The sequence below is a fragment of the Thamnophis sirtalis genome, unplaced genomic scaffold, assembly GCF_051295495.1.
Source record: "Thamnophis sirtalis isolate CommonGarterSnake01/CBP01778 unplaced genomic scaffold, rThaSir2_p1.2 scaffold_5, whole genome shotgun sequence".
In the NCBI taxonomy this organism is placed as follows: domain Eukaryota; kingdom Metazoa; phylum Chordata; class Lepidosauria; order Squamata; family Natricidae; genus Thamnophis; species Thamnophis sirtalis.
In genome coordinates, this window is record NW_028261385.1 from 80275069 (window position 1) to 80291043 (window position 15975).

A 15975-nucleotide genomic window follows, 5' to 3' on the forward strand; every position below is an offset into this window, starting at 1 on the left:
TTGTATACAACAGAAAACTCACTGCATAAGTGAAGTGGTGTGTGAATATGTCAGAAAAAGAAAGAAAAAACTATTAGAAGAAATACAATTAGTCCTCAACTTCCAACCACAATTGGGATCAGAAAATTTGTTGCTAAGTGGCACAGCTGATTTTAGACTTGTTTGTTATGATTGGTAAGCGAATCACCCTGATCATTAAGCAAGACACCAGATGATCGCGATTTGCAATCTTCCTTGCCAGCTTCCCCATTGACTTTGATTGTTGGAAGCCATCTGGGAAGTGTGCCATGGGATCTGGGACATGATCCCATGTCCACAGGATGCCTGAACCGTTATACATACAAGCTGCTTGCCAAGTGCCCAAATCACAGACTTGAGAGTGCAGGGTTGATGTAACCTTGAGGGTAGGTCGTAAGTCATTGTTTTTCAACCGTTGTAATGTTAAACCGTCATTAAACAAATTGAGGATTTCCTGTATGGTGCACCTGGAGTGATACAAAATGTGAGGGAGACTTCATTTGGAAATGGTTAGAATATATGTGATATTTCACAAAAAATTTATCACATAAAATATGTGTGGTTTAGTTGGCGTAGTGGTTAAGATGCAGGAAATTGTGAATTCTTGTCCTATCTTAGATATGAATGCTGGCTGGGTGATCTTGGCCCATTCCCCCCTTTCAGCCCAATTTACATTATAGGCTTGTTATAGTGGGGAAAATAAAAGGACGGAGGAGGAGTAGGTATGTTTGCCACCTTGAAATTATTTATAGAAATACTAAAGGTGACAGATAAATAAATGTGATGGAAATTGAGATCAGAGAATCCATAATATCATAGTTGTTGTTTTTCTTGTTTTACTTAAGAACTTGGAGGTTACCTTTTCCCAAATTCTATCAAACCACTCTATCATCTGTTTTAAAATAGTTGTCCAATCTCTATATACTACCAGTGAAGAAGATCTTCAGTCACCCCCCTTTCCATCTTCAAAGCATGTTTTGCCACGGGCATCCAAGGGATCAGGAAAAGAGGGGAAATGCCAATACATATGTAATGATGTCATCATGCAAATACCACAACTTATATACTCGTATCAGATGCTGTGACACAAGTACATAATCGTAGCATGTGTTATATCACCACAGTCACACTGAGTCTTGAGAATCTTTTTCTATATTTAGCACACAAAAAAAAGGCTGCTTTTTTTTACCAACTGTCAAATACAGATGTATAAACCATTTCATTTTTAAAATCTTTTCTACAGCATAATGACTTGTACTACATGGATCATGCTTTTGGAGATGTGCAGTCACTTGCATGACCTGCATATTCATTGACTGCAGTTTCACAAAAGTCATGTCTGGCTGATACCTTGCATGCTAAGGAAAATCCTCTAACTTTGAAATTATATTCCATGGCATCTTAAATTTCCTGCCCAGCATATTTTCTTTTCTGGCACAGATACAGAGATATCTAGAGGCAAAGGATAGACCATAGAGCTCATGATAGTGCCCCTTTGTTGGAATGTCTGAAAGGATGTCAGAAAATCAAGATGGCGGCCATACCAGTAGAGTCAAAGCCACCCCCCTTTTAATAATTCCTGTCATCATCTTCATTTAATGACCCCATAATCCCTTGCGGGGTGGAGTCTAAGCAACTAAATAGAGCTAGCAGAGAGAGAGTTTTGATGGTTGGGTGATCCTCCTGTCAGGAGTGTGAAGTTTTGTTCAGTGGATATATTTTCAATGTGCCCAGAGAGAAAAATATGTGCCTCTACCTAGGATCGAACTCACAGCCTCCTGATTGTGAGGTGAGAGTTCCACCTCCAGGCCACTGCCCCACTCTACTCCACCCCTGTGATGCCTGCAAAATGGAACAGTACTTTATTCTTGTACTTGCAGCTGCTGTCTTGACTGTTTTTAAAATTACTTTTAAAAAGTGGAATACAAAAAACTACTTAATAGCAGAAAAAAGACAGTAATGGTTATCCAATGAGAAAAGAATCTATAAACATTGATAGTGATTAAATAAACATAATTAAATGTGAAGGGTTAAAGAAGGAAGGGGGAAAGATCCACATAACAATGCATTTATTATCAAAATAGAATTCACTCAGTTATTAAACTTAGCATTTATTTATTTATTAAATTTACATACTGCTCATCTCACTGTCGTGCAACTCTGGGTGGCTTGCAATTTGATGAAACAATATTATAAAGATTAAAACAGTAGAACAATAAATGTAAAATGAGCAGACAAATAGCTAAGATGGGAGGGATATACAATGGAGAGGAGGTGAGATCTTTAAATATAGACCCCCCATGGGTCTATATTAGAAATATACTGCTTCATCATTTTAGTAAAAGTAAAGATAAATGTTCCCCCACATACATGTGCTAGTCTCTCCTGAATCTTGGGGGCGGTGCTCACCTCCGTTTTAAAGCCAAAGAGTCAGTGCTGTCCGAAGACATCATGTGGCTGGCATGACTAAATGTCAAAGGCACATGGAATGCCTTCCCATCAAAGGTGGTCCCTATTTTTTCTACTTGCATTTTTACATGCTTTCAAACTGCTAGGTTGGTAGAAGCTGGGACAAGTAACGGGAGCTCACTCCGTTACATGGCACTAGGGATTCAAACCGCCAAACTGCCAATCTTTCTGATCGACAAGCTCAGCGTCTTAGCCACTGAGCCACCACTCAGTGAATATTTTAAAAAAATTATTTTAAAAAATGGATAACACACTTCTCCAGAAACCATTCCTTATTATCAGTAGAGTAACTTTTATTCCATTCCATTATGTAATATTATCTTCTTTACTGAGTCCCAAGCTTGTAAGAGCCCAAGCTCTTTATAAAATGATAAAATTTTATGTATTAGGAATATAAAACATAACATGTATATCTTTAATTATTACATATCTTTCTGAAATTCTATGAATAAATGGAATAATTTGAAAGCAAAGCTGTTGCTGGAAGAACCAAATAATTTATGTTGAAGAACTTTTTCATTTCTACAACTTCAGCACAAAGGAACCTTAATGTCCAACTTTTTAAACCATTCCTTTAAAGTCTTTAAAGCAAGCATTATAAATCAACCAATTTAAGGTATTCTTTATTTGGCCCAGATGTCCCAATGGAAGATCTTCCTTGCTATTCAGAGCTTGTTATTTCTTTATTTTGAGATAGCATTACATCAGGGATCAATATAGCTCAATCTGAGAACCTAAAGAAGGAAATATCGCCCATCTATCTGTTCAGGATTTTAGTAGAGTGCATAAAGGCATCCAGCCTTCTTTCTTTCTTATCTGGGGTAGCTTGAGATGACAAAGGGTGAGGCATCTTCTCCATTTTGGCAGGGCATCATAGTAAAATAATAATGGAAGAGAATATTTGTAGCTCAGGGTTGAACTGTGGGGTCCTTGGTGCTCACCGAGCTTTCTTGCAGACATTTCATTACCAAACTAGGAAACATCATCAAGGACCTCACATTAAAATATTGCTATGCTTAAGTTAAGCTAAATGACTGCTATTCATCTATCAATACTTTCTTCTTCTTGTGCCATATCCATCATCGGACATAGGTGATCATGTTGACAATCCTATTTTTGTCAACAGCCACGTGAAAAAGTGCTGCTGAGTTTTGTCCAAACCAGTCCCTTATGTTTTGAAACCATGATGTTCTTCTTCGCCTGGACCTTGTTTGCCTTCAGTCTTTCCCTGGACAATTAAGTGAAGGATGCCATATTTTTCCGGGTGTCGCATCACATGTCCAAAATATCCTAACTTTAGCTTTTTAATGGCTTTGATGGTTTCCCTTGGCTTTCCCAGGTGGCTTATCACCTCCTCATTTGTGATTTTGTCAACCCAGCTTATGCGTAACAGCCGTCTATAAATCCACATTTCAAATGCTTCTAGATTCTTCAAGTGGTTTTTTGTCAGAGACCAACTCTCTACTCCGTAGAGCAGGATAGAAAAGATGTAATAGCTGACAAGTCTAATTTAGGCTTATGTCGTGACAGGAAAAGACCCTTTTCATTTAAAGAATGCTGTTCAAGCTTTCTCTATCCTTGCCTTTACTTCACTGATCATGTTCCGGCTTTCATGTAAATTAAAACCAAGGTACATGATCTATCAATACGAGTAAGTTTATCCACTGGATTGGAGCAACGTAAAGAAAGGCAAATGCTTCAGCAACCATTAAAAATAGAATCCCACATCATAATCCTGGCTAAGCCATGCATTGCCACTGACTATAAAGGTATCCTTTATTAGTCTGCCTTCATTGCTGAAGACTGAAAGATAAACTAGGCCTCTGAAGCACAGATAGTCCTCCACTTAACAACAGTCTATTTAGTGACCATTCAAATTACAACGGCACTGAAAAAGTGACTTATGATTGTTTTTCACACTTACGACCGTTTCAGTATACCCATGGTCAGGTGATCGAAATTCAGATGCTTGGCAACTGATTCGTATTTATGATAGTCGAAGTGTCCTGGGGTCCTGTGATCCCCTTTTGTGACCTTCTGACAAGCAAAGTCAAGGGGGAAGCCAGGTTCACTTCACAACCGTGTTACTAATTTAACAACTGCAGTCATTCACTTAATAACTGTGAAAAGAAAGGTTGTAAAATGGGGCAAGCTCACTTAACAAATGTTTCACTTAGCAACTGAAATGTTGGGCTCAATTGTGGTAGTAGGTCGAGGACTACCTGAACATGCCGCTCACATAAAATGGTCAATTTCCTCCTACGCAGGACGCCAGGAATCATGAAATATGCATACCTAGTTCTCCTGCTGGTCTATATCTACTAGAATTAAACAAGTGCAAATGTGAACTTTCTTTAGCTTTAAGAAATTCATGCTGCAGTAATAAGAAGTTACAGTTCCTTTGAAAAATAGATTCATGGCATCTTTGAAACAAGAGAAATATTTTCATGTCATCAAAAGTAACTCTGACACCAAAAAGCTGGCATGGCAGGCATAAAACCTCAAGTTGTTATGAAAGTGGGCCAAAGTACTCCTCAGCAGAATAATTATGCATGCATATTTTTATAAGTAAGGGTATAAATATTAAGTTCAAGTTATTCTTTCTTTTGTATATTTCCTATGTGCCTTCATTTATAACAGAGGTTCCGGATAGATAATTGAATCTATATTTATTTTCATTTGGCAGTCTGGTTTATGAGTTCTTGCCACTTCTTCTCCATTATTAAACTGTTTTTCTAATTCTGTATTTAGCAAACTAATTACCCTTCAACATGCAATGGGAATTCAGCACTGTCAACATATGTCAAATAGAGACCATATTGCTTACATTGGAAAAAGGATTATTTGAATCCTACCCTTATTTCAGCCGGAGAACGTGCAGAATAAGTTAGCTCTGCATGCTGGAAATAAATGCAGACATTCTGTTACTGAAGTTACCAGGGTACCTTGGGTGCTTTAGATGTTGGTTTCTGATTCTGACCAGCCCCAATCTCAGTCTCCCATGATCGGAGCTGCAGACAAGCAACATCTGGCAGCAACAGATGCCAGCTGGAGTCCCATCCCTTTGTAGGAAGGGAAACATTGTCTTGTCATATCTCCAGGAATACTGTATGCTTATCCAACTTGTCACAGTCAGTTAGAAACCAGAAATTTTAGTCTCCCTTTATGATGTTAGGGTAGCCTCTTTCCTTCATCCTGGCTCTAAAAAAATATCAAGCTAAACTTTCTGAATAACCTGTTTGAACAAACCTGTTTAAGAACATGATAAAATGGTCTAACTACAAAGAAGATAATTCTGATGCTGAGAGCTCCTCATTGTGCAGCTAGGAAATGGGAAATTGGTGCCAAAAAAAAAAAATCTTCAGTAACTTAACTGCACAGTAGGGGACAATTTAATCTTAAACTGCATCCTTCTTTGTGTGCTGTCATGAAATATTTAATTTTTCACTGCATTTTAATTTTTCAAAAATCTGTACCCTAAATAGTCGTCAAACGTATCACTGGAAAGGAAAATGATTACTAGCGGTTTTTAGTTTATATGTAAAGTTTTTATTGCACAGTTCTAAACTCATAAAAGCAGTGCAACTCCTAAAACCTTACCTGACTGGGTCCTGCCATATACCAATTTAGATCTTCCAGCATTTACAGAAATATAAAATAAATTTGCCCATAATGCAATGCATGCACGACACCCCCATGCCCTGGCCCTGCACATGTGTACGTGACACCCCTGCCCCCCTCCTCCTGTGCATGTGCATGTGACACCCTCTCACCCCCTTTTGGGCCTAACAGGCCTCCCTGAAGCCTCCTGGGACCAAAAGCCATTTGTGGTGTGTGTGTTTGACTTCTCCATCCTCCTTGTCATTCTTTGCTCATAATTTTAAACATCTTCTACAGTCTATTGTCGAGAATTTAAAAGTTAATGCTTCTTTTCCCTATAAACTAAGATAGATACTCTCACAGTATCTATTTAAAAAGCAGAGGCTATTACACTATTTATTCATGAGATGATTTTTTATGAGGAGCCATATTTTTCAACATGGAATTTGAATTTAAAGCACATTGGGGTTTTTTTTAAGTTTAAAAAAAGTCATTTCTTTCTGAAGGAAGAAATAATTGAACAAAACTTAATATTACAAAGAAAAGAGACCTTAGATCAGGGGTGTCAAACTCAAGGCCTGTGGGCAGGAGCCAGCCGCGGGTTGTTTAAATCTGGCCCATAGGGCTGGCCCAGAAATATCAAAGGATCATCATAAATTCTCTCTATGCTTTTGAAACAAATTATTATATGGTATAAACCTACCTTTTTAGGTTCATAATTCAACATGTAAAATAACTGTTCAGGAAACAGAAACTTCCCGATGTTATTTCCTGTATTTCAGTTATGAATTATTATGGTACACTTTGACTTCATTAATAATGAGTATAATTTATGCAATTGATCACACCTACTGGATAAACATCTGTGTGTTTTTCTCTCACTGTGAGCAAATGGGTAGCAGTGAACACTAAGCGTTCCATCCATGTTAACAATGTGTTAGCAAATACATAGAATGGTAGCCGAAATTACTGAAGCATCAAGCACACTTTTATAGTATTAACATTTATTAAAAGATAAAAATTTTCATTTGAAGTAGTTGTATATAGAACAAAACCATAAACAGATCTTTAGCTTTTTGGCGAGATGTTTGGACCACTGTTCTCAAAACGAAGAACTAATCCTTTAAAATCATATGAGTAGTAGACTTTCAAGGCTGTTTTACACATGTTTAATATTTCAGTTTTTTAATTTATTGAATCATCGTTATGTGTTTTGTTATTTCTGTTCTATGCTGTCTTGCCGACATTTATAGATGAGGTAAATACTGTTAGTTAGATAATCAGATAAACAGTTCAAAATTCTGCTTATCACAAAAGCATTTTAAAATGTGAACTTACTGTATCTCCATCCAAGAACATTTAACTATAAAAAATGGTAAGTATTAATGCATCCCAGCTGGACTCCTTTGGTGTGGGCAGGTATCCTTAAGATGCCTTTCTATGCTCAAATATAAAAATATAGGTGGCCCTGAAACATCTTTAGAAGCAAACTTTACAACAAAGATTGTGTTCTTATTTTAGTATGAGCTGTGGACCCTGAATCCATGGACGGGCACTTCTGTAGTTGTCCCAAAGGCGCTTTTTCATGAGGCAACTGGACTTTCTGGTTTTTCATTGAAGATGTTTCACTTCTCATCCAAGAAGGTTCTTCTTCAGCTTCAGGCGGTTCTTGGATGAAAATTGAAATGTCTTCAAAGAAAACCCAAAAGGTTCAGTTGCTTCTTGAAAAATCGCCTTTGGGACAACCATGACCTGGATGACTCAGAATCTCCATAGACATTTCTGTAGTTTCATCACTTGAGGAGAGGGGGCAGTGAATGATTTGAAGTGTGCCTGAGCAGCCCTTAGATTACTCTTTGTTAAAATATTCATGACTGGCAGAGACATGGGAACAAGGTCAGCCAATGAATAGGCTGTGCAACTGGGACAGCCAATGGGAACTATTTGGTGACTGAGAGCCATGCCAGACGGCTCGGAGCCGGGTCATGCAACCTTCTGAGTCTGTGCAGAGAATTGAAATAGAAACTTACGCACTCTGATGCTTTGAAAAGTAAAGAAGCAGTCTGTCTGGGTTTGTCTGCTTGAATAAACTAACTGCTTGTGTTTCCCTGTAACTCTCCTGCCTTGTGTTTACTTGGAAGAACCACCTGTTGGTATTGTACATATATTCATCTATTCTTATGTACATAAAGAAGTTAATGAATCCTGCTGCATCAGTTATCTGTGTGTGCTTCTGGATTTGAATTAATGCAACAAACTCTGACACTCTTATGTTCTGTCTTTCTCCTCTCACAATGGTTTCACCTTCACAGGTTTATTCCTGAGGACTGGTCTGCCTGCAGTGTGACCTGTGGAGTGGGTGTCCAGGTGCGGCTGGTGAAGTGTCAGGTGCTGCTATCCTTCTCTCAGTCTGTGGCTGATTTGCCCATTGATGAATGTGAAGGGCCCAAACCAGTGTCCGAACGAGCTTGCTATGGTGGTCCATGCAACGGAGAAACTGGTGAAGAGACTGATCTCCTGTTTAGGGGCTCACAAGATTTTGATGAACTTTATGATTGGGAATATGAAGGCTTCACTGAATGTTCTGAGGCTTGTGGTGGAGGTGAGTTCCATTTTCAGTTTCTCTCATTTCTTTGTTTCCTACATACTGAATTGTGGAAGTAATGTACTTGGATCCAGATTATATTTTTTACATTTAGACTTCATTGAAATCAGTCATGTCTACTAATAGAGCCAAGATCCATTTCAAAGTTAAGAGGATTGAGATTTCAAACTACAGGGCGGGGCATAACCTTTTCCTAGGGGGTCACAGCAAGATCGACAGCAGTTTACAACTTCCGCGACACCTCATTTTAAAGCCCATAAAAAACTGAATTGAATGAGCTATTAAATGTTAAATTTGCTTTAAGAATGGCTGGAAAATTCGATTCGGAAGAACAAAGCTCCTTGCATGCGTGCAAATGCGACTCAGCAATTGTTAAAGGAAAACAATGTCGAATTTTGGGGCAATGACGTCTGGCCGGGAAATTCGCCAGATCTCAATCCGGCAGAGAACATTGGGGCCATAATTAAGGATGAAGTGGAAGCTCTGATGATTCAGGAGCAAGGTCAAAATCAATATTCGGTTGAAACTTTGGGAGAATGAATTTGGAAACTGTGTTGAAAAATCTGGAAAATCGAACGGAACTGTTTGAAGATTTGTTGTGTTCTTATCCACCTCGTTTGAATGCTGTTCGAAGGGCTAATGGTGGTCATACTGACTATTAAATCGTGTCAATAAACTCAGTTTTTGATGGGCTTTCGAATGGTGTATGAATTATTTGTGTTGTTATTACAAGTGTTGCTGTGACCCCCTAGGAAAAGGTTATGCCCCGCCCTGTATGTAACAGAATAATAGAATAACAGCATAACAGAGTTGGATGGGACCATGGATGTCTTGTAGTCCAACTCCCCCCTGGGTGGAAATAACAGGAACCCATATATCATTTCAGACAAATGGTTGTCCAATCTTTTCTTAAAAATCTCACCCACCTCTCCAGGCAGGTCATTCCATTGATTGTTCCAACTGTCAGAAAATGTCTCCTTAGTTCTATGTTGGTTCTCTCCTTGATTAGTTTCCATGCATTGCTTCTTGTTCTCTTTTCTTATTTTAATTGATTTTTCTAGAAAATGGTAGGAAGACTAGGTTAACATCTAGCATATATGATGTGTTATAAATTAACCTCATACTACCAGTAATTCCCTAAATCCAATCTAGATTCTTTCTATTTACCAAAATGTAAATTCGGTCAAAGGTAAAATCTTGGGTTAGTGGTGGTGGTATTTTAAAAAAGATTTTCTATTGCTAAGCGAGACAGTTGTTAAATGAATTTTGCCCCATTTTACAACCTTTCTTGCCACAGTTGTTAAGTGAACCACTACAGTTGTTAAGTTAGTTACACGGTTGTTAAGTGAATCTGGCTTCCCCATTGACTTTGCTTGTCAAAAGATCACAAAAGACTATCACATGACTCTGGGACACTGAAACCGTCATAAATGTGAATCGGTTGCCAAGTGCCAGAATTTTCATCACCTGACCATGTGGATGCTGCAACAGTTGTAAGTGTGAAAAACAGTCCTAAGTTACTTTTTTCAGTTCCAATATAACCTCAGTCACTCAACAAATGTTCGTAAATCAAGGACTACCTATATTTAGAATACTGATTGTTGGAAGAATGTTCATCTGGGTTCAGTTCCAAGTGAGAAAAAGACACTGGATTCCTGGAAGTTGCTGGGAAAGAAGATTTTAATGGCGGAAAGGACCACATGGCTTGAAGATGTTGGGTGAAGGGGGAAAAAAGGAAGAGATGCTGAGAGTGCCTGAGCTCTACACCCTCTCTGGGCTTTTGAATTTGAGCTTGTATTCTGATTGGTTGTCAGACTCCCATGGGGCCATTTAGGGGCAACTCTGTAGGCTGTCCTGAGTCCCAAGCTTGGTTGAGCCTTGCTGGATGATGTAATCTTCCCAGGTGCCATGTGGTGAGATGGGTAGAGGGCTAATCCTATCATGTCCTGAGGGCCATGCCTTAATCCCATCACTCTGGAGCTGAAGTGGGGGCAGGGAGCTGCAAGAAGCTGCTTTCTCTTTAAAAACATTTTTCTCCTTTTCTCATCCAGGGGAATATAATATTCTGCCTTTTAAATATTTCCCAGAATATTTCATTCTTCTAGGAGAGAGGTGGGTGCTAACTTCCTACATTATAATGCTCATAGAGTTTCACTGTGTATTTCTGTTATATCACAGAGATACGGCCTGTAGAATATGTTCATGGTTTGATTGTCAGGTAGAAAACCAAGAATACTTCTGAATGGTGATGTTCCATTTAGAGGCATCATATATTTTTGAGTCAACTGGCAAAGGGATGGAAATCCCTTGGGGTTCTCCACGGCCTATGCACTTCTCACAGATTATAGCCACCACGCAAAGTTACTGCAACACAGAGATCAGCGTCACCAAAATAGTCACAATGTGAGAAATCAGCAGTCAGTCTTCTTGTTGTAAAAGAAAGAGGTGGCTCTGTAGAAGACCGGTTGCAAACGAGGTCCAGATGGAAAACCCTTTTGAATTGAGAAGGTATCAAAATTCGCAGCTGGGGTCTTTCAAATGACTAAAGTAGTAGCCTGCTTATTTACATTTCCTGCTGACCACTTACATTTGGGGCAGAGAATCATGTTTTTAGAGAGAAAGGCTAAGGCAGGAAGCATCAGGTGTCATTTACTTTACATCGCCTGACGTCTGCCTCCCTCGTAAGCAGAGACATATGGATCTCAAACACCTATGGCTCTTGTATTTCTTTTTCCTGAATCTGTTTGGTGACTCAGCTGGTTTTGATAGCTTATCCCACCAAATGATATTAGCTTGGATTTAAAGGAGAGAAGGGGAAAAAAAACACATGATAGAAATAGCTAAGGAAACCACTGCCTGGAGCTAATAAACTTGGCACTCAAAGGAAAAGTCAAGGAGTATCACCATTAATGCCTGTTATAAGAATTGACTGATATACATTGTGTCCAATCCAAATGTCATTATTTTGGTATAATAGTTTATGGAGTGCTATGCACCTAACAATTCTAATCCTTAACTTCCTTAATTTTGCTGAAATCCTTACCTTCTTTTCCTTGTTGGAAGCTGAGATCTGCCATACAAAAGTTATGTTTACGGAATAAACTGTAGCTTTTCAAAGGCTACGAATGCATTCTGTATAATAGGAAAATCTTACAGAGTGAATATTTTCAGTCCTGTTTCCTACCCACAATAAGATGCGACTTTTCTTTCTTACTTGGTTCTGAGATTTAAGAATTAAGAAAACAGCTTCTTAAAGCTTTAATCTTAAGTATATCACAGCAGTAACTGGACTTACAGCCTTACCGAACCACAAAACAGGTGGCAGTTCTGTGTATCCAAGGAAGCTTCCCTATTACAGGTATCCCCCAACTTACGGTACGAACACAGTTGAGACCAGAATTTATGCTGCTGAGTAAGACAGTTGTTAAGTGAGTCACATTTGGTTTTACAACCATTTTGCCATGGTTAGTAATAGCACTTAAACTTATATACCGCTTCACAATGCTTTACAGCCCTCTCAAAGCGGTTTACAGTGTCAGCATCAGTGACGTGCAGTCACTAGAGGCAAGGGAGGCGGGGCCTCACTAGTCTCCTGAGGAAAAGTTGCTCCCAGACTCTAAGTCACAGTGACTCTGAGTGTCCTTAGTGCAGTTAGTAGGAGGAGGCTAGAGAGCTATGGGCCTCCTTTGCATAAGGAATTTTTCGCCTTTTAAGAGTCAACCAAGGGTTAAAACGCAAAAAAAATTATATGCAAATGAGGCATGTGATTCTCCCTCCTCCTCCTGCAGAGGGCACTTTGTTTAGAGCCTATTTTAAAACATTTAAGCAGAGTCATCCACGTGGTGACTCTAGCAGCAACTAGCCTAGCCTGCCTGGCCCTGGCTGGACCAAATCTTGCATTTTTGAAGCAGCTGGAAGGTATGTGGGTCAGAGGCAGGGGTGGGTTTCAACCGGTTCGCGGTGGTCCCTGCGAACCGGTTGGTCGCCGAACCCGGAAGTAAGTAATTTCCGGGAACGGCGAAGGGCGCGCGCGCCCGCCCGCGGTCCTTACCAGGTTTTGACGAGTTCTGCGCTTCCATGCATGCGCAGGACGCATACAGCGCCTGCGCGATTGTCCAGGAGCAGCTGGAGCGTCACGCAGACGCTAGTACGCATGCGTGCACCGGTTGGAACGGGGCGAGAAACCCACCCCTGGTCAGAGGGAGGGGGCAGGGGGGAGGAATTCAATTTATTTGTAATGTAAGTAATTGTAATTTGTTTTTATTATCTGTGTGTGCGTTTGTGTGTGGCTATTGGTGGTATCTTGTTTATTTTAAACCACTTGCGGGTGAAAACTGATGTGTGTGTGTGCGTATCATATGAGTGAGTGTTAAACTTTACAAGGCATCCCAGGTTTAAAAACAGGTGCGCTAATTACCCACCTGGTACACTTCACAATTAGTTCATGGGGAAAGGAATCGCTATTAAACAAAAGGCTGTGAGTGGGGGATGTTAGAATGAGCCCGCAAGGTACTCGGGATTTGAGTTGTTTGACTGGCTTCCTCGATGGTGCAAAAAGAGCCTTTTGTCTTTGACTTTCTTTGGGGAACCACTGAAATTCCTCTTTGAAAGGACGATCTGCAGGTGGGTGGGGGTAGATTTCCTTCGGCAGCAGCGTCTCCTCGCGGGGCTTCTTCCAATGTCCCAAGTGTATGGATTTTCATGCCTATGAGAGGTGGCTTCTCATCTGCATATTCACACTGAAGGCTCGAAATGGGGCGTTTTTGCAAACGGCTTGAAATGTGGAGGAGGATATTCCTGCCACTCACCCTGTTTTGAAGGTCAGCACAGACTGAAAACAGGATAAGAGACAAATTCCCCCTCCCCATTTTCAAACGGTTTGCAAACATGTCCCATTCCGATCCTTCACATTATCCAGGATTGCAGGATTGAAAGCATAGAATGGGGCGTTTTTGCAAACTGCTTGAAAATGGGGAGGGGGGATTTTGTCTCTTATCCTGTTTTCAGTCTGTGCTGACCTTCAGATCAGGGAGAGGAAGGAATATCTCCCTCCACATTTTCAAGCCGTTCGCAAAAATGCCCCATTTTGAGCCTTCCACATATTCCAGGATTTCAGCATTTGAAGGATCGGAATGGAGCATTTTTGCGAACGGCTTGAAAATGTGGAGGAGAGATTTTACTTTACATTGTGATGTCACCAAGGCCAGCCCTTTTCAATCTCCCTCCCGGTGCCCGTTTTCAAGAAACAGGCTTTTGGCCGCTCCGGCGCTTTGTCCGGAGCGGCCAAAAGCTTCTTTCTTTCTTTTTGCCTCCCCAGCAATAAACCTCACCGCACGTCACTTGTCAGCATATTGCCCCCAACAATCTGAGTCCTCATTTTACCAACCTTGGAAGGATGCGTCAACCTTGAGCCATTCATGATTGAACTGCCAAACTGCAAGCAGGTGGCAAGTAGCCTGCAGTACTGCATCCTACCCACTATGCCACCCCGGCTCACTAAGTGACTCACTGGTTGTTAAGTGAACCATTCATTCTTTAAGCAAATCCAAGTTGCAATCCCATTGACTTTACTTGTTGGAAGTTGGCTGGGAAGGATTGCCCACATGACACTGGGATGTTGCAACTGTCACAAATACATGCCAGTTGCCAAGTATCCAAATTTGGTCCACATGACTAGGGAGGGAAGGGTTGAATGACCTTAAATGTGAAAACTGGTCATGTGTCACTTTTTTCAGTGCCATTGTAATTTTGAATGGCTACTAAACAAATAATTGTAAGTTAATCACTCTCTTATGGCCCTCAAACTCAGTGTCAAGTCCAAGCCAAAAGAAATATTGAAATAAGGTAAACAATTTTGTTTGATTGTATCGCTGGCCAGTTATCTCCTTGCCTATTGCTAAAAGAAGTACAGAAAAAAACCCGATATCCTTGCAATTTCCAATTACAGATAATCCTCAACTTACGACCACAATTGAGCCCAGAATATTTGTTGCTATATGAGAAATATGTTACCGTATTTTTCAGAGTAGAAGACGCACCTTTTTCCCCCCAAAAAAGGGGCTGAAAATCTGGGTGCGTCTTATACACCGAATACAGCATTTTCTGCCTCCCAAAGCCATGCCCCCTTCACCAAAATGGCCGTGCAGAGCCTTATGAGAGCTTTCAGAGAGCTTCTGAGGGCTTGGGGGGGCATAAATGAGCAAAAAATGGCCCATTTTTTGCCCTCCCCAGCCCCGAGCAGCACTCTATAAGCCTCCATAAGGCTATGCATGCAATTCTTTTGACAAAAAATGGGCCCGTTTTTGCAAAAAAATCTGCCATTTTTTACTCATCCCTCCCCCCCCCCCCCCAGAAAGCCCTTCCAAGGCTATTTCTGAAAGCCCTTCCAAGGCTATTTATGCCTTTTGGGGGGAAAAACTGGGCCCGTTTTCGTGAAAAACAGGCATTTGGGGGAGGTTTGCAGAGTGCAAAAACTTTTTTTTTCCCTTCTGGAAAGCTCTTTAACTGATTGATGAGAATTACATTGATCAAGTGCTGTGCCAGTAAAAACACCTACCTATCTACTATATTTTTCTCTCTCTCTATTTCTCTCTCTCTATCCCTCTATCCGTGGCACGACAAAACCGCACTCGTCAAAATAGCGGTGATAAAACCGTGTCACTAAAGCTGCGACGTCATCACCGCACGTCATCACCGCTGCGACAACAGCGTGGCGACAGAAGGGTGCTTTAAAACAGCGCGGCAGCAGAAAGCCGATTTAAATTAAGGTAGGGGTTAGGATTAGGTTTAGGGGTTTGCTTTAGGGTTAGGTTTAGGGTTAGGTTTAGGGTTAGGTTTAGGCTTAGGGTTAGGGTTAGGGTTAGGTTAAGGGTTGGGTTTAGGGTGCTGAGTGCTTCGGAAGGCACGGACTTGCCCTCTGCAATTATGTCATCACGGTAGGGTTGCGTTTTTCCTTAGCGCTTCGGACGGTGCGGATTTGCCCTCCGCACTTATGTCGGCGCAGATAAGGGCTTCGCAGTTTTGTGGTGAAACCCCCTCTATCTACCTACCTACCTACACTCTCTCTGTACCTTCCTACTGTATTTCTCTCTCTCTCTCTCTCTCTCTATTTCTGGCTCTCTCTTCTATCCCTTTATCTACCTACCTAACTACTCTCTCTCCCTATCTGCCTACTGTATTTCTCTCCCTCTTTCTACTTCTCTCTCTCCATTCCTCTACCTACCCATCTACACTCTCTCTCTCTCTTCCTACTTACCTACTGTATTTCTCTATCTCTCAATTTC

The 15975-nt window shown here is 40.6% G+C and overlaps 1 protein-coding gene across 1 annotated transcript in view; it reads left to right on the forward strand.

Annotated features, from left to right (window-relative positions):
- The window catches only part of ADAMTSL1 (ADAMTS like 1), a 263177-nt gene that overhangs the window by 161116 nt on the left and 86086 nt on the right, over positions 1-15975 (forward strand). The window contains exon 14 of the mRNA XM_087716110.1: positions 8400-8689. Within this exon, the coding sequence (XP_087572236.1) occupies positions 8400-8689 (290 nt within the window). The remainder of the gene's footprint in view (positions 1-8399; positions 8690-15975) is intronic.